A 17,903-nucleotide genomic window follows, 5' to 3' on the forward strand; every position below is an offset into this window, starting at 1 on the left:
GGTTTCCTTTCAGAGTTCCCAGCGTCCTCCTCAGCTGCTTGCTGGCTCACGGTGGCCTAGAGACAGTTGGCTGCATTCCTGCCACGCTCTGCAGAGCAGCGCACGCCAACTCAGCCAGAGGCGCTCAGGAGCCATGAGAAGGTGGCAGGCAGGCCGGTCTCCACCGAGCAGCGCAGGCAGGAGCCCTGGGCCGCTCTCAGCTTCGCTGGCGCCCCAGACCGCGAGTCTGTTCAAAGTGCTTCTGCTTTCTCAGTGTTCCCTCTAACTCTGCTTTGTCAGCTGTGTCTTGCAGATGGCACACAGCCTTGAGATAACCTGTGAGAGCTGGTCTGTCAACACATAGATTAAGACTTACCAACTGAATATTGTATAAAAGTTCACTCAGTAATGTCACTTGACAAACACTTATTGAGTGCTCTTTGTAAAATTCAAATCTCAGGATGTCACTCCTCCCTCCCTTCCCCCTTAAAGACCCGTTCAGGATGTCCCACAGCCTTGAGGATGAAGTCCAGCCGCTGTAGTAGCTCGCAGGGTCCTCCACGATTGGTCCCCGCTCTCCTCTTCAGCCTCCTCTCCTAGTTTCCTTCCTTCCCCCCCCCCTTCATCTCCAGGCCTTGACTGTGCTGTTCCCTCAGTGTACCCACCCTCCCTGCCCCACCCTGTCCACTCCTGCCTAACTCCTAATTATCTTTGAGATCACATCTTTAGATATTCTTCTGAGAGGTCTTTCCTGACCCCTCCACCTCCTCCCCCTCCTACCATACTTCATTGTCGTGGACTCTCATTATACTGAGTGACAGGTGCCTGCTTGCTTGTCCCTTTGGTGCCCATGATGATGAGGACCTGCGTCCGTTTCATTCGCCAGCTCCTGCCCCAGAGCTGGAGCATTCTAGGATTCTGTGAACACATGGTGAAGGCGCAAATGGAAATGCTTGGTGCATGCAGGACCTGGTAACCAGCCTAAATGAAATGATTTGGCCTTGAGACTATTGTCATATAGTGGCAAAGACCACCAGTATCTTGTCCATGAAATAATTTAGGGGAAAAAAATTGATTAAAAGGTTCTGAAGTTTAAAAATGTCTTTTGGAGGGCTTCCCTGGTGGCGCAGTGGTTAAGAATCCGCCTGCCCATGCAGGGGACATGGGTTCGAACCCTGGCCCGGGAAGATCCCACATGCCGCGAAGCAACCTAAGCCTGTGCGCCACAGCTGCTGAGCTTGTGCTCTAGAGCCCGCGAGCCACAACTGCTGAGCCCGCATGCCACAACTACTGAAGCCCGCACGCCTAGAGCCTGTGCTCTGCAACAAGAGAAGCCACTGCAATGAGAAGCCCGCGCACTGCAACGAAGAGTAGCCCCTGCTCGCCACAACTTGAGAAAGCTCGCGTACAGCCATGAAGACCCAACACAGCCATAGATAGATAGATAGATAAATAAAAATGTCTTTTGCAAAGGGTATAAATTCAAAACAAGATGGGAAAATTGATCAGCACCTAGACAAGACTAGAGTAGAAATCCTTGGTACTTTCCAAGGGTCCGGCCCTTGGCTTGGTAGGCTCAAAAAGTTATACCTGGCAGGGAATTGAAAGTGGATTGACTTATGTTAAACCAGTTCACAAGGGCTGCTTTATGAATTAATCAAAAGGCCAATTTCTAAACCAGGGAAAAAAATATATAACCTCTCTCCCAAGGAAACCTATTTGGGAGCAGCTTATAAATAAGAGTTAGCTGGATTCTTCCCTGCTGTGTCCCCATTGTTGCCTGTACTTTGCAATTTGTGACCCTTAGCACGTTGGTAATGACTCATTTCTTGAATATTTCCCCAGAAGATGGTGCATCTTGTGAGGCCAGGGACCTTGTCTTTTCCCAGCTCTGTCCTGTTACACGATGTCTGACTGGTGTTCAGTAGATGTGCCGGGCGAGAGTTAGATGGTCAGTCCTCATGGTGTTGTCCTCAGCTCATGGCTGGATGTAGCCATTTCCACTACACCTGCCCCATGGATCCATCACTGGGAGGGTCCACAGCTTCCTGTTACACGTTAGAATGGTGTGTTTGGGCCCGGAGTCCGAATGTCAATAAAAGCATGAACTGAGTGTCTAGAATGTACAAAGCCTTTTGCTGGGAGCCGTGTACTGAGTGGTCCCCTGTAAAGACTCTTTTCAAAATGTACTAAACATTTCATTCTTCTAAGTTGTGAACATGAATGAGCTCTGAACTGTAGAATCTGCCAGGGCCAAATAATTCCAGGGGCCAAAATTAAGTGGCTGATTTGTCTGAGTTTATCAGATCGGTCTGATTTGGCTGGGGTTGGGAATCAGGGCTCTGTCTTCTCAGCACCCCCCGCACTTCCTACGCACTCCACAGGGGAAGGGTGTCTGTCCCGGGTGGAGATGTCCCGTCAGACGGTAACTTCCCAGCAGCGTGGTGTAGACTCAGTGATTCAGCCTGAAGGTGCTCACAGGGCTCTGTAAACACCGAGGGCCTGAGCTGGCAGCGGCAGTTAACTGGCCCACGTTGTTCAAAGCCAAGGCTGGCAGGGCCCAGAGTGAGCCTGGCGCCTGGACGCCATTGTCTAGCTCAGGAATAGGCCCAGTACGTTGGCGTTGCTGTTGACACAAAAGCAGCCTTGTTGCAACTCCTTATAAATCCATCCAGGTCGATGGGCCTGGGCCGGGGCCATGACAGCACTCTACACCAACCAGGAGGCAGGAAGCCAAACTAGTCAAGATAAATGTTTGTCATTCAGTAACCCAAGGGAGATTTAAAAGAATGTCCAAGAAACCAACCACCTTGGATCCCACTGATTGTTCTTAAGTTTGGCCATGAATTGGCCCTCAGCTAGGGGCCAGGGGTAGCTGGAGAGATGGTCTGCAGTTGCCAAGAACAGAGTGTTCTTCAGATGGAGGGCTCCTAGGGCCAGGAGGAATTTGCTGCGGTCAGTCTTTGCGCTGAGCCCCTTCCCTCCCCTAGGAGGCCAAGGGTGAGGCTCATGGCTGTGCTCTTCTTCCAGGGGAAGTCGTGAACACGCATGGTCCCGTGGAGCCTGACAAAGACAACATCCGCCAGGAGCCCTACACCCTGCCCCAGGACTTCACCTGGGATGCCTTGGACCTGGGGGACCGTGGTGTGGTGAGTAGGCCTGGGTGGGCCAGGAGTGTGGACCAGTTGCCACTTTCACGAAGAGGCCTGCAGTCACATGGAGACAGCTTCTACTCAGGCCTTCCGCAAGGGCTCTCTTAAGAGCTGAGCCAAGCAGCTCTGAGCAGACCCCCCATCTGTTGCCTCTGGGGCCTGCCCACGACTCCACATAAATAGCTCTTGGCTTCTCTGGCAGGTTGAGAGTTAACCCCTGCAGCTCCCCAAGGCAGATACCTTTTCTTCATGCTTTCATTTTTCTTGTTCATCCATTTATTCAGTCCCTTGTCTTAACGATAGAGTGGTTGGTTAGTTGGATGACATTCTTGGTCTGCCCATTCATGTACTTAAGTCTGCCACTCTACCCTTGGTGGCTCAGTTTCCTCTTAAGCACTAGGGCGCTTGTTCCAGGAGTCCCTGCCATGAAAAGGATTTGTGAGATTAAACATAGCTTTTGGTAGTTTGCCTTGTCCTGAAAGGCTTGGAGCCCCAGGGTACTGGAGTTCGTCCCCACCCCTGGCAGAATACCTCTAAGGCAGCTCCTCATCTCTCTACAGCTGAAAGAACTCTACACCCTCCTGAATGAGAATTATGTGGAAGATGATGACAACATGTTCCGATTTGATTATTCCCCCGAATTTCTTCTGTGGTGAGTTGTAAGGGCTTCCTTATTAAGGTTCCAGAGCCCGGCATAGAGCAGAACAACGACAGGGCACCAGATTTTTCATCCCTGCTAAGAGCCATCCTTTTATTTTTTTATTTATTTATTTTTTTAAAATTTTACACTTTATTTATTTATTTATTTTTGGCTGTGCTGGGTCTTCATTTCTGTGCGTGGGCTTTCTCTAGTTGCGGCGAGTGGGGGCCACTCTTCATCGCGGTGCGTGGGCCTCTCACTGTCGCGGCTTCTCTTGTTGCGGAGCACAGGCTTCAGATGCGCAGGCTCAGTAGTTGTGGCTCATGGGCCCAGTTGCTCCACGGCATGTGGGATCTTCCCAGACCAGGGCTCGAACCCGTGTCCCCTGCATTGGCAGGCAGATTCTCAACCACTGCGCCACCAGGGAAGCCCGAGCCATCCTTTTAATGACAGATTAGTATGCGATTTTTGAGTTTCTGCATCTGAAGGAGACTTGCTTCTCATGGAGCTTAGAATCGAAACCTTATTTAAGACAGAATGACTGGGTGAGGGATTCCTTTATGGAATTGGTACCCAGAAGAAAAGATCATCTGTTGTATGGTGACTTTATGTAAGAAGGGAGGGAGGGATGAGACCTGCTAAGATTTAAAAGAAAAGAGGTCGTTTTCTGTCCATTTCCTGAGCACGCTCAGTTGTATGAAAATGACCTTGCCTGGCTGGGCCACCCACCCTCCCGGGCCTCGTTTAATATCCGGGAAGGTAGAGGCATGAGGCCAGCACGGAGGGGGCCTGCCTGAAAGGGGAGGGAAAGGAAGACTGGCCAAGCGGAGAGAGAGGGAGGTGATGGTGCTTGCGGGGAGGTGGAGCGCAGAGCTCCAGAGGCTCCACAGCCAGCTCCCGACCATGGGACCCACTGGACTCGAAGCCAAGGAGGCCGGTGCTCCGGCTCAGGCTGTCAGAGTAAGTGAGCACAAAGAAACTGGATCAGTATGAAATCTTCACTATGACAGCCCTGGGTTGGGTGAGCAAGTAGGCCAAGTGGACTGAGCAGAGAGAAAGGGCTGTAGCTCGATCCCATTGGTGTCCAGGAGGGTTTGGCCCTGAAGAGAATTAGGAGAATTGAGCTGTTCACCCCTGCTCAGGGCGGTGGTAGCATGAGCTTAGAACCAGACTCGGCGGTGGAGCCCAGACAGTCCCCCAAGCCCGCTGGCGAGCAGCACCACAGCTACAGCCCCCGTCTCTCCTCTAGGGCTCTCCGGCCGCCTGGCTGGCTCCCCCAGTGGCACTGTGGGGTTCGAGTGGTCTCAAGTCGGAAACTGGTTGGGTTCATCAGCGCCATCCCGGCAAACATCCATATCTATGACACGTAAGCACCAGCGCCGCTCCCACCCCCCGCATCCCCACCATCCTGCTTGGTCTGGGAAGGTGGGGGGGAAACGTGCACATACTTTCCGTAGAAGAAAGAGGGAAGTTCCCACGAAGGGAGGGAACTTGGGTCTTGGGAATAGAAATTCATCATAGGAACCACCTGTCTGGCTCTGAATTGTTGCTGGTGCTCTTGTCTGTGACCTGGGCTGGAAGGAATCCACCCTGAGGGCCGGTGCACTCCCTGACCAGCAGTTCAGCGTTTGCATTTGTGCCACTCACGCATCGACACACTCAAGCCGCTTCAGAAGTGGGCGGGTGTGACTCACAACCACATTGTCACGGGGCCTTCAAGCTCTGCTCTTCATTTTCCCTGGAAACGTCAGAACCATCTACCACAGCCTTCTGGGCTTAGAGGCTGTGGATTCTTGGGGGAGTCAGAACCCCTGAAATCCTAGAATAACCCTTGACTTACTCTGTGGGGTTCCTGACGGCTAAAGGTGGGACCCCACCAGCCTACTATTGGGGCTTCACCAGGGAGATGCTGTGGTGCCTTAAATAAAGGAGTTTGCTTGAGTCCCACTTACCTTTGGAGGTAGAGTCTGTAGAGAGTGGGCCCCTTGCCTGGTGCAGCAGAGCAGGGCGGTAGGAGGGCGTCCTAGTCCCGACTGCTGAGTGCAGGCAGAGGCAGAACACGAGCCTGTGCTGAGGGCCCCGGTCCCTGCAGGGCGCTCCACGTGCTGGACGGGATTACCTTGCCTGTTAAAAGCCTTGTCCCTGAGTTTTTTCCTCCCTCTTCAGAGAGAAGAAGATGGTGGAGATCAACTTCCTGTGTGTCCACAAGAAGCTACGTTCCAAGAGGGTGGCTCCAGTCCTGATCCGTGAGATAACCCGGCGGGTGCACCTGGAGGGCATCTTCCAAGCTGTTTACACTGCCGGGGTGGTATTACCAAAGCCTGTTGGCACCTGCAGGTAAAAAATCTCTTCTTTGCAAGGTCCTAGCGACATGCCTGCTCTAGTTGAGGAGCTTGTGTCACCGTGAGTCACAGTTCTGCCCCTCAGCATGTGCCCAAGAGCATCTCGCTGCTCTGGTGTCTGATAAGGTGGGTGGTGGTGCCCACAGGAGCCGGGTGGGGCACACAGGGGAGTGACGGGGAGGCTGTAGGAACAGCAGCCTGCACAGTGCGTGCCCTGCCCAAAGGGGTTAGGCTTTCTTAGCTCCCCCTGATTCCTTCCATTTGGAAATGGTGGGGGTCAGTCTGCTGGGGTTTTGTTCTCGTTTTTAAGGATGAGGCCAAGTCTGGATTTTTATGGTAAATGTCCTAAAGTTTTAAATGGTTGGCCCAATTTTGTTTTGAATATTATGTGGGCCGAAGAGAGCATGTCTGATCCCTGTGTGCACCAAGCACAACCTCTGCCTTCGAAAGTTCTTTGAAACAATTGAATACTTTGCCTTAAGAACTTCAAAAGTGAAAACACCAGACAAATGCTGGAAAGGAGGAGGCAGAGGCTAAACATTCAGAGAACTAGAAGTCTTTTCCATTGACTTGATTCCAGGAGTGGGGATCGCTGTTCCCAGACAAATACTGTTACAGAGGAGTGGCTTGTGAACTTGACAAAGAAAATGTGGGAAGCGCTGTGGCCGCTCTGCACTCGCTGTGGGGAGGTTGGAGATCTGGGGTGACGCCACTGGCTCAAGTGGGGCCCGATGGGTCTCTTACGCCACCTGCCGGCCATCTTGAGATCCCCATGCCATTGTCTTTTTTTTTTTTTTTTTTTTTTTTTAGTATTTGTTTATTTGGTTGTGCTGGTTCTTAGTTGCGGCACGTGGGCTCCTTAGTTGCGGCATGCAAACTATTAGTTGTGGCGTGCATGTGGGATCTAGTTCCCTGAACAGGGATCAAACCCGGCCGCCTGCATTGGGAGTGCAGAGTCTTAACCACTGCACCACCGGAGAAGTCCCGCCGTTGTTCTTTTAATGAGATTTGCCATAGTCCTCTGAGGACAGGACATTTGTGTCCCCACAGGTACTGGCATCGGTCCCTAAACCCACGGAAGCTGATTGAAGTGAAGTTCTCCCACTTGAGCAGAAATATGACCATGCAACGCACCATGAAGCTCTACCGACTGCCAGAGGCCAGTGGTGCTTCGGGGCCCTGGGCAGGGGCAGGAGGGAGGCCAAGGAAAGCCTCGCCCTCAGCAGGAAAGGAGCGGGGCCTGGCGGGGGGAGGGGGCTCTCTTACCAGAAAGGCAACTCAACCCGTAGTTTCCAGATTCCTAGCCTTTCCATCCTGTCGTTCTGTTGCCTGTAGCAAGGTTTTTATTTTAGTTGGACTTTCTCTGTTCTCCTGAGCCTGCATCTGGGCTAGTTTCTGTGCCATCTGTTGGCAGACTCAGAGAACACCTATTCCGTGTAATTTTAGCCTAAGTGAAGCATAATGGAGAGATGAATCCACTCACTGGTACGCAGCACGTCCCAGGACCCAGCGGAAATGAGCCACAGAGCATCTGCTGCTCCCTCTGCCAAGTCAGGTGGAGGAGAGGTGGCTTGAGTTTGTGAGGGGAGCCCAGATTTCCAGTCCCAATCCTCCCGCCCAGATTTTGCCACCGAAGGACTAGGCAGCCTGCAGTGAGCTGGTTTTCTCCTCTGGGCCTCGGTTTGCCTAGTTTGCCAGTGAGACAGACGCTCCTTGTTCTCCTGTTGTGCCTGTCTTCAGGAGCCTAATGGATCTTAAAATCCCTTCTCTTCCCTCAGAGCTCTTCCGGGCAGTGTCAGCACAGTTATTGGATGCCTGCTGATCAGAGGGCTGCCCGCCTGGACTCATCAGCCACCAAACTGGATTAATCGCCCTGGGATTGGGCTGATCCACCCCTGGATTGGGGTCATTAGTGTCCCGCTTTGAGAGCCCGCTGCAGCATAGTTAGGCACTGCCCGGGAAACCAGATTAGGGCGCCACGATGAGTGTCCCCTTGGGCCACTGGAGAGCGTTCTTAAAGTGTAGCAGCTGGAAGAACGTCTTTGGATCTCCCCGCCTGTGGGTGAGAACCCCAGCATGGCTGCTTTTTCAGTCCAGGATTTGAGGTGTCACTTTGGGAGCTACCATGTAGATACGAGGTCACTAAGTGTTCCCTAGAGACATCAGGATTAGCAAGGAATTATGGCAGCTAGAGGTCCTGGAACTGCAGTTTTAAATTTATTTATTTACTTATTTATTTTTGGCTGCTTTGGGTCTTCGTTGCTGTGCGCAGGCTTTCTTTAGTTGTGGCCAGCTGGGGCTACTGTTCGTTGCAGTGCGCGGGCTTCTCATTGCTGTGGCTTCTCTTGTTGCGGAGCATGGGCTCTAGGTGCACGGGCTTCAGTAGTTGCGGTGCCAGGGCTCAGTAGTTGTGGCGCACGGGCTTAGTTGCTCCATGGCATGTGGGATCTTCCTGGACCAGGGCTTGAACCCATGTCCCCTGCATTGGCAGGTGGATTCTTAACAACTGCGCCACCAGGGAAGTCCCCTGGAACTGCAGTTTTAAAAGCAATTCCTGTACACCTGAAACTAACACAACATTGTTAATCAACTATGATATAAAATCTTTAAAAAAAAAGAAGCAATTCCTGCATTAGGAAGCAGTTGTATCAGGCAGTGACTGAGGTATATAAACTAACTCTACCCTGATTTCAGATTCGGCTGACCCCACCTTTGTGTGTTAAGCCTTTGGGAATGTTCCCTCAGCCCCAGTATTTACTCCGGAGTATCACATGGCTTCATTCCACTGAAGCACTTTCTAAGGAGAAGCAGCTGTGGGGTGGGATTCTGGCATGAGATTAAATCCTGGGAGTTCGGTGCTTTTCTTCTGAATTTTACTTGTAGCAGTGTCCTGCCAGGGGCAGTACTGGTGTAGTGGTGTCCAAGTGGATAGGCAAGGCGGGCATCCAGTGTAGGCTCTGCTGGGCCCGGGGTTCCATGGTGCCTGTGGCTGGGAGGCTGGCTGTGAAGTGCTCTAAGTCTGTAGGAGAGAGAGCGTGGTGTAGGAAGAGATGAGCTGCAGTTCAGTGGGAAAAGGTTGTGAGGCTCGGAGGAGAGGGGCCAAGAAAGGCTTTACTGAGGCCCAGGAGTAGCACCGGGCTGGGCCTGCCCCAGCACATCCATGGGGTGGTCAGGGTTTCTCCATCATGGCACCATTGACATTTTGGGTTGGGTAATTCTTCATCGTGGAGACCGTCCTGTGCGTTGTAGGATGTTTAGCAGCACCCCTGGCTTCTACCCACTAGATGCCATAGCACCCCTCCCCCTAGTTGTGACAACCAAAAATGTCTCTGAATATTGTCAAATGTCCCCTGGGGGACAAATTGCTCCTGTTGAGAGCCACTGGGCTAGAGAGACAGAAGATCACAGCCGGAACAGCCACTGGTCCCGAGGGTGGAAGGTCTTGTGTTCTGTGTTAGGGAGTTTGGAACAGGGAGGGGTGTGACGGGCTGTGTTTTCTTAGGAAGCCGGCCTGGGCCATGTGGGTAAGAGATTGACGCAGCCTTAGTCAAGGATGGCAGCCTTAACCACGAGGGAAAGGGCCAAAGACACTGCAGGGGCAGGACTTGTGCCAGCGTGGATGTGGACAGTGGGTGAGAGGGAGCTGCCTAGGATAACTGAGGAGTCTCTCTTGAGGGCCTGGGTGGATAGACTCAGGGTCGGGGTAGGAAGGGAAGCAGTGTGTGGTTTTTGGTTCATGTAGGACTTGAGAGGGAGCCAAGGTGCTCATGGTCAGCACGTCTGATGCTCTCTGGTTCTTTCTTCCAGACTCCCAAGACAGCTGGGCTGCGACCAATGGAAAAGAAGGACATTGCAGTAGTGCACCAGCTCCTCACCCAGTACCTGAAGCAGTTTCACCTCACGCCAGTCATGAGCCAAGAGGAGGTGGAACACTGGTTCTACCCCCAGGAGAATATCATCGACACTTTTGTGGTGGAGGTGAGTGGGAAGGGGTGTTCTGGGCCTCTGCCCCGTGGGCGGGGAGGCATCCTCCCTAAGTGGCTGGCGTCCCCAGCCTCGGTGACGGAAGAGCGATTGATGGGCGTGTTGGCACCCTAGACTTCCTTGACCATCCGTGCTTGGTCCCCACTAAAGACAGGAAGTTGTAGCTTGCGTTGGCTAAGGTGAGCCCTTCCTCTCCCCCTCCCCCACGCCCACTGGTGACTCACAGTAAAGAGAGCTGAGCCTCTCTCGGTCAGGTGAGCCTTCGACTCCCTGGCTGTCCCCGCTTGGTCTGGCGCCGGCCGGGTGCGCTGGGTCCTGGGAGCCGTGAGAAGGCCCTGTCACCACAGGCGGGGAAGGATCATGGCAGGTTCAGCCCATAGCCCGGCCTGGATTTTCCTCCCGGCTCTGTCCTCAAGTTCCCTCGGCCATGTGTTTTCTCCTCCCTGCATATCCTGTTTCAGTTTCCACCCGTTCATCTAGAGCAGCAGAGCTGCCTGAGGGTGGTGGAGTGCAGTAGAAAACATTTTATTCCCAGGTTGCAGGAACCCTGTGCCTGTGTGACACTGCCTTCTTCTGTTGTCTTCCCTTCAGAATGCAAACGGTGAGGTGACCGATTTCCTGAGCTTTTATACACTTCCGTCCACCATCATGAATCACCCGACCCACAAGAGTCTAAAGGCTGCTTATTCTTTCTACAACGTTCACACCCAGACCCCTCTTCTAGACCTCATGAGCGACGCCCTCGTTCTCGCCAAAATGGTGAGGAGCAGATCAGAGGGAAGGGGCAGTGGGGCGGTGGTGCGCACAGCTCGCAGGTAGCTGCCCACAGGCTGGGGGCTTTGAGGCCTCCTCCCCCTCCTGCTCCACCAGCCTAGCACTTTTCAGCCAGCAGCTCAAAACTAGGAGGGAGCAAGGAGCGTCCACGCTAAGTGAAGGCATTGAACTCCTTCTGATTTATATCAGTGAGTTTTGTTCTCACGGTAGGCACTGCCAAGGAGCCTGAATAGCCAGGCCTGCTCGGGGAGTAGAGGCGTTCTCCTTACGACCTCCTCGGTGTGGGAATGGGGAGATTGGTGTCTGTTGCGGTGAGTCATTGGAGCGGCTGACAGTAGAGCATGGGGGGAGGGGCCCGGGCTTCTCTTACACTGGAGAGGTCTCCAGGCAGCCCTGCCCCATGGGTTCTGCCTGCGCCTGGCCCAGCCCACTGTGCGCCAGCTGAACAATGACAGGCCAGTCGCTGCCCTGGGAGAGCTTCTGATCAAGTTGGTGAGATTTAGGAAGTGTCTGTTGCAGCCTGAAAGCAGCATATCAAATGTCGTAAAATCCCTCGGTGCACAAAGGCCTCGGGGTTGGAATGTCAGGGAGTGAGGGAGCAGTGCAAATGCCCAGTGGCTCGTGGGAGTCAACTTTTCAGAGGAAAAGGTTCAGGGCTTGGTCTCCAGAGAGGGCTGTGGAAATTACGAGAGTGTTTCAGGGAAGTGTAACAAGGAACAGTGGGAGCGGTGGCCTGGACACTGAGTACACAAGTGTGTACTCAAGCGCACACCGAGGAGAGGCCGGGTAGGGTGCTCAGAGCGTCATAAGAACCACCACCAGAGAGCGGGGTGCTGGCCGGAGTCTGGATGTAACACGGAAGCAGCAGGAGCTTCTGAAGGAAGATTGCTCCCCTGGCCGCCTGTGGATGGTTTTGATATGATAGAAAAGGGCAGGAAGGTGAGGTAGCTTTCACCTGTCTTCACCTGTTCTTGTCTCTCCCTGCCGCCATGCAGAAAGGGTTTGACGTATTCAATGCACTGGATCTCATGGAGAACAAAACCTTCCTGGAGAAGCTCAAGTTTGGCATAGGGGACGGCAACCTACAGTATTACCTTTACAATTGGAAGTGCCCCAGCATGGGGGCAGAGAAGGTACGTACGTGCTAGGTGCCACCTCCCACCGAGCTCCCTCGCAGTCAGGCCCACGGCTGGGCCTGTGCGGGTCAGGGAGTTGGCGTCTCCAACGGAACCAGGACCTCGGGTCTGGGATCCAGCATCAGTCTGGGCCCTTGAAAAGTCCCTCCCTCTGGTGACCAGACTAGGAGGGTCAGTATTCTCCTTTCAGCAGCTGATGTGAGGGTGGCAGAGGGCATGGGCCCTAGAGCCACGCAGAAGCAGGAAAGTTGTCTCCAGCCTCTCCTCCCACCAGGTGAGCTGCCTCATCCAACTGGGGGCAGGGCTTCAGGACCATCCCAGGACACTGTGCGAGTCGCGGGCCCCTGGTCAGGCAGGAAGGGAGAGTCTGAGGACCTGAGGGGGTTTTCCTCTGCTGGGCTGCTGCCCTTATCCCAGTGTGGCCCTTCCTCCTCCGCCAGCTCCAAAAGGCAGCTCAGGGCCATGGGGGTAGCTGGCGTTTACGGGATGACTGACAGGTGAGGGCAGCCTCGTGCCCAGTATTCCTCAGGCTGCCGCAGCAGCTGCTTTCATTAAAAGATCTGATGTGTAAAGCATCAGAGGAGGTTGGGTGAGAGCCCCGGGCTCGCTGTGGGCCTGCTCGCTCAGCACGGTGGCGCTCTGCGGGCTCCACCAGTCATTGGTCTGCAGGACTGGGCGGGGGAGTGGGAGAGGCTTTGGACAGCTGTCACCTCAACTCTGCCTCTCCCCCTTGGCTTTCCTAGGTTGGGCTGGTGTTACAGTAACCGGTTGCCAGTGAGATTCTGGATAAAGCCACTGAGAATTCAAACCAGGAAATGGAGCCCCACCACTTGTTGGTCCAATTTTCACAAACGTGAGAATCCCTGGCAAAGGGACCAGAACTGAACTGGCTTTACAAACCGCCACTGAACTTGATGATTGTATTGCAATGGCGTAGGCTGTGTGATGTCACCTCTGGCCGTGTCTCTGGTCTCCCTGTTTTCCAATTAATCACATCATTATGCAGCCGTGATCAAGGGAATGTAACTGCTGAAAACTAGCTCGTGATTGGCATATTATGGAATTAACGGGTGAATAATAAAAGTATATATATATTATATATATATATATATATAAATATTTTAAATATCTTTCATGTTCCAAATGTACAAGGATGTTTGGTCTCTAATGAAAAACTGAATCCAAATCATTCCTCAAAATTAGAATCTCAGGCCAGTGCCAGACAAACACATTGGTACAGTGAATTGTTTCCTTCTGAAAGCAGGCGTTGACTTTTCTTGGGGGAGCAGGAGAAAGAGGATGTGGGGAACATTATCCAGTTCCCCTCTGAATCAGCTGGAATACTGGCTTCGGGAAGGCGGGGTGGGGTGGAAGGGCCATGCAAGCTTTGGGGAGAGCTCGGCTCTCTTAGAATGGCAGGTGGAGTCCTGGCTGGGGCTGACGCAACTCGGAGGTTTTCCTGCAGGGGCCACACCTTTTCTGCATCCTGAACCTGGGCAGCGGGGATGACCTGTGGAAGCGGGTTTCATGAATCAAGTCCCTCTTCCAATCCTCTTGGCCTGCTCCCTGTAGGAAGTCATCCTGCCAGCTGATTTTTAAATCAGGGCTCATTAGCCAGCTGTTGCCAACCTTATGTTACGGGGATAAGTCCCCTGTGAGATTATGTTTTTCCACTGCCTGGGGTGACTGGCAGTTTGAAGGGGACCTTTGACCTCCTTGTAGCATCTGGATCGTTGTGGAGACCACATCAGTGCAAATCCTGCTTAGCTCATCTTAGAGCAAAGAGCCAGGAGGACCCTGATGCCCCCAGGGTGGTTGGGCAAGGATGGCGTGGGGCCGATGATACCCAGACCTCCAGCCACCAGCCCTTGGCCTGTGCCTTCCAACCCATTAGCCACCTCTCATGCTCCTTTCCAAGACACACAGCCTGTGAGTAGCGGCAAGGAGTGGTGGTTAGACGCCGATCTGGACTTGGCGACAGAAATGATTTCCTGTTGTCGTTGTCTGAGTCTGGTTTTCACTGATGATGTTTTGTGGATTTTTGTGGTGGTGGTGGTGGTTGCTGATGCTGCCGGTGGCCCCCAAAATAATGGAGCCTCTGGTCACATGGCTGTCGTGTAGGCATTCTTCAGTTGTGCTCAGCCAAGTGGCTTGGGGAGGATTGGGCTGTGAATTGTCCGCAGCAACCCATGTCCAGGCTTGTGTGTAACTTTTGCTCTAGGAGGAGGTAAATGGTGTGGGGTGGGGGGTTTCCTGGCTGCTTTCACCTCTCAGCTACTTGTAGAGGGAAGGAAGCCTTAGCCCGCAGGCCCGTAGGGCTGTGTTGCAGGCTGTGGGTTTTGGTGAGATATGCCAGAGGCTGATTCTGCAGGGTCCCCAGAGCTGCCCCTGCACACGCAGGGGCGCTGCCAGCTTCCCGCAGACGGCTGCTGGAGCCAGCAACTCCGCTGATTGGCTTTTCATCAGAGGCCTCTAGGGGCCTCCCTTCTCCTTGTCGTCCCTGTGCTGCAAACTGCAGGCACTGATCATGGCTGACCTTTGACTCCTTGACTCCGAGATGCCCAGACCAAAGAAGCTGCTGTTCTTAGCAAGGTGTGCACTGCATTCCACAGACGGCGGGAGTCAGAGAGGCAGGGCTCGCCCCACAGCCATCGGACACACAGCACCCCAAGGCCCAGAGCAGCCCGCCCTGTGCAGGCTTCTAAGGATGTCAGAGAACAGAGTGCCCAACTCTCCTACCTTGGGCAGGACCTGGAACTTGGAAAAGCTCCCTGTCACAGGCTTGGTCAGCTCGGGGCCAGGTCCCAGCCTGAGCTGCCTCTGAAATTTGAGGTGCACGACAGTGCCGGGAGTGAGCTTTGCCTTGGTGACTGAAGTCATGGAATGGAAACTGTGAGGCCCGTGCCTGCTCTGGAAGAAACAGATTTCCTGGAGAGGTCCCAATGTCTCCCTCCAAAACCCTGCGACTGCTCCTTGGACTCTGCCGTTGTCTTCTGGTAGGGACCCTGCCGCCTTCAGTGCCGCCGCCCAGGTCTGCAGGAGTCGGCTCGGTGGCTGCTGTTAGTCTCCTTTTTGCCCAAACAGTCCCTGGGTTCTTCACTCAACTCCTTCCAGGACTTCAGGTCAGAGAGCTCAGAGAGAACCAGTGCTTGGGGTTTGGGGCCTTGCAGGATGGTGGACCCGTGGCTGGCTTGAACCCAACGAGGGAAAGGCCCCGGGGCCTCCATACTCATCCGTGGGGACCTGCCTTGGGCAGCTGCTCTTGGTGGGCTTCCCGGGTGTGGCCCTTGCCCTCTGCCTTCAGCGCTGGGCTCTCGGACTCCATGTTCCAGATGTTTACTCCTGCCTTTGGATTGACTCTGCATTTGACCCCTGACCCTGTGGCACATTCCCACGGCCTCCTGTCTCTGTAAGGAGAGAGCTGGGGAGAAAGGAGGCCTCAGCTCTGGACTGAGGTCTACTCCATAGGGCTCGTTTCCCCAACGCGTGCCCACTTCCGAAGACGCGGACGTCTGGTTTGAAGGCCAGCCCACACCAAGCCACTTCAACACCTAGGTTTATGGAAAATTTATGGAAAATTTCAGGCCTTGCCTGCAGCTCCCTTCTAACTGCCGTCACATACTTGCTGAAGCCCAGGGTGGGTGTCTTGAATTCTTTGCCCAAAGATGACCCAGAGGCCTGGATAGCTTCACAGAGCTACAGCCCGGGAGAGGGTGGCGCCAGGCCGGGGGAGGCGGGGGTGGGCAGGAGCATATTTCTGGCCGGTGCCTCCTCACCCAGGGGCAGCCTTCTTGAGGCCTGGCCCGCCTGCCCCAGAACCAGAGGAGAGCCAGGGCTGTGGTTTACTACTGCAAGGTGACGGCAGGCCTGCAAACAGACCGTCCCTAGGGAGGCCGTGGGGAAAATTTCACTCAATTCAGTGCAAGAATATTGACTGCCTGCCGGCAGGGCGCCGCATCCAAAAACAGGGAAGTGGGAAGCTTCACCTTTCTGTCTTGGCTTTTCTCCAGGCTGTGGGAGGGGCATCCATTTCCGGGGTGGGGGGAGAAATGCCAAATGCATTGTTGTTCTGCTTGGTACAGCTCACTTGTTTCTAATAAAGGACGCAGCTGAACAAAACCCTCCCGCCCTCCTGTATTCCTCTGGTCAGCAGGTGGCAGTGGAACCGACGCAGCCCCCGGCCTGGGCTGGAGCCCTCTCGCTCTGTAGGGAAGGCCCTCGTGACCATAGCACCGGGCAACTTCTGAACACCTTCCTTTGGCAAGGCTGCCCTTTCAGGGCCAGCTTGGCGCTTTGCCCCTGACTTCTCCCACCCGCCCGCAAGGAGCCGGTGCTGACTCAGGCTCCTCTGTGTAAGAGCAGCAGCCAGCCTCTGCGCCAGCACCCTCGGTCCAGGGCAGCGTGGCTCCTCTGACGGGGGGCGCAGGCACCGCCCCTCCCACTTGTCCAGGTGTCACACCTCCCCTTGCGGGCCAGGGGCCAGGTGGTTCTGTTGAGACACCGGAGGTGCTTTTAATGCTGCAGGCTGGCAGGTCCCACTGAACCAGAAAGGTTTCCCAGGAAGGGCCTGAGAAACCGCATCTAGACTTCCTGTGTGTCGTGTGTGTCCCCCCCGCCCACCCCCTCTTCTCTTCCTCTGGACATTTTCATCCATTCCCCCCCCCATGGCTGGTGCCTCCGAGCCCCTTCCCAGGGAACCTGGGCCCTGAGTGGCACCCTGAGAGGACACAGGATCTGCCCCTGGGATCATCCATGAGGCCTTTTCCCGGTCCTCCTAGACCCCCACCTAATGTCTCTCCCCAGCCCCGGACCAGCTGACTCCAGCTCCTGAAAGCGGGCCTTCGGGCCTTCGTTCCCGTCTTAGGTTTGGGCTGGGAGAACACAGCCCTGTGGGTGGTCTCCACCCAGGGGTCTCCAGAATTATGAGCTGTGTTTCTTCTTTGCCCCCAGCTCCCATAATCAGTTCCTGTCAGCTTTTTTGCCTTAAAGACTCTCGCCCTTTGAAGGCCATCTTCCCAGCCTTCGGGCTCTTCTCCTAGCAGTAAACCCTTCCTCTGCTTCACCAAACCGGAGACGAGAAGCAGGATGGGGGGCTCAGCCGGGGCGCCCGTGTTCACCTGACAGGAGCCCCAGCCCAGGGGGACCGGACAACTCTCAGTTGCCCTTCATACCCCAACACTGGACCTGGCCTCACCATGCCCCGCACCATGCGGCTGCAGTTTGGCCGCCTGCCTCTCCTCAGAGCCGTGAGTGCTGTGTACCAAGGCCGCCCAGCCCCTTCCTTCATGGTTCCTGGACAGGGGGGCATCTGGGCCCCTTCAGAGTCTGATTGTCTTCTTTCAGACACACTAATTCATCAGAACCAAATGCCCCTCTCAGTGTAAACCGAGAGCAGGGTGAGGCTGTCACTTCCTGCATCAGGTCATGGCAGGAAGGTGGAGACAGCCCAGCCCTGGGTTCTATGGGAGCAGCTTCCAGCCCCAGCCCAGCCCAGCCCCTGCCCCAGGCCACCCTCCGGGAACTGCCATCAAGCTCAGCCCTTGTTCAGTGTTGGTGCTGTTGCTTGAGGGAACCCCAGATGCCAGGGCTCCACATTTAATCCCAGAAAGTCACCTTTCTGATAGGTTTCCTCTGCATTCTGTCTTCTGATGTCTGGGCACGCTCTCCCAGCATCTCTAGGGGGGCCTGGGGCGGCCCGCTGCTTTCCAGGCCTTTGTCTAGAAGGCTGGTTGGCTGGTAGAAGGAGAGCTCCAGGTCTCTGGGATTCGTCTACTGAGCAGACAGGGGCCTCGAACCCAGCTGAGCCTGGAAAGAGGGACTGTGTCTGGAGTCCCTCAGAGGCCTGTCCCCGCCCCCTTGAGGGCCATAACAATCCTGCTCTGGCAGAAGCCCACCC

The 17,903-nt window shown here is 54.6% G+C and overlaps 1 protein-coding gene and 1 long non-coding RNA gene across 2 annotated transcripts in view; one reads left to right on the top strand and one right to left on the bottom strand.

The window, feature by feature from the left end:
- Positions 1–16,126, top strand: part of NMT1 (N-myristoyltransferase 1) — a 33,348-nt gene extending 17,222 nt beyond the window's left edge. The window contains exons 4-12 of the mRNA XM_082372315.1: positions 3,010–3,128; positions 3,692–3,783; positions 5,021–5,137; positions 5,938–6,108; positions 7,164–7,272; positions 9,921–10,091; positions 10,689–10,856; positions 11,867–12,004; positions 12,751–16,126. Of these exons, the coding sequence (XP_082228441.1) occupies positions 3,010–3,128; positions 3,692–3,783; positions 5,021–5,137; positions 5,938–6,108; positions 7,164–7,272; positions 9,921–10,091; positions 10,689–10,856; positions 11,867–12,004; positions 12,751–12,771 (1,106 nt within the window). The 3' untranslated portion in view covers positions 12,772–16,126. The remainder of the gene's footprint in view (positions 1–3,009; positions 3,129–3,691; positions 3,784–5,020; positions 5,138–5,937; positions 6,109–7,163; positions 7,273–9,920; positions 10,092–10,688; positions 10,857–11,866; positions 12,005–12,750) is intronic.
- Positions 3,921–5,930, bottom strand: LOC309618505. The gene is made up of 2 exons (XR_014238516.1): positions 5,724–5,930; positions 3,921–4,293 (listed from the first exon to the last, which is right to left on the bottom strand). It is a non-coding gene; the product is annotated as an uncharacterized lncRNA (long non-coding RNA).
- Positions 16,127–17,903: the final 1,777 nt, after the last annotated feature.

The sequence above is a fragment of the Balaenoptera borealis genome (assembly GCF_965194805.1).
Source record: "Balaenoptera borealis genome assembly, chromosome: 20".
NCBI classification, from domain to species: domain Eukaryota; kingdom Metazoa; phylum Chordata; class Mammalia; order Artiodactyla; family Balaenopteridae; genus Balaenoptera; species Balaenoptera borealis.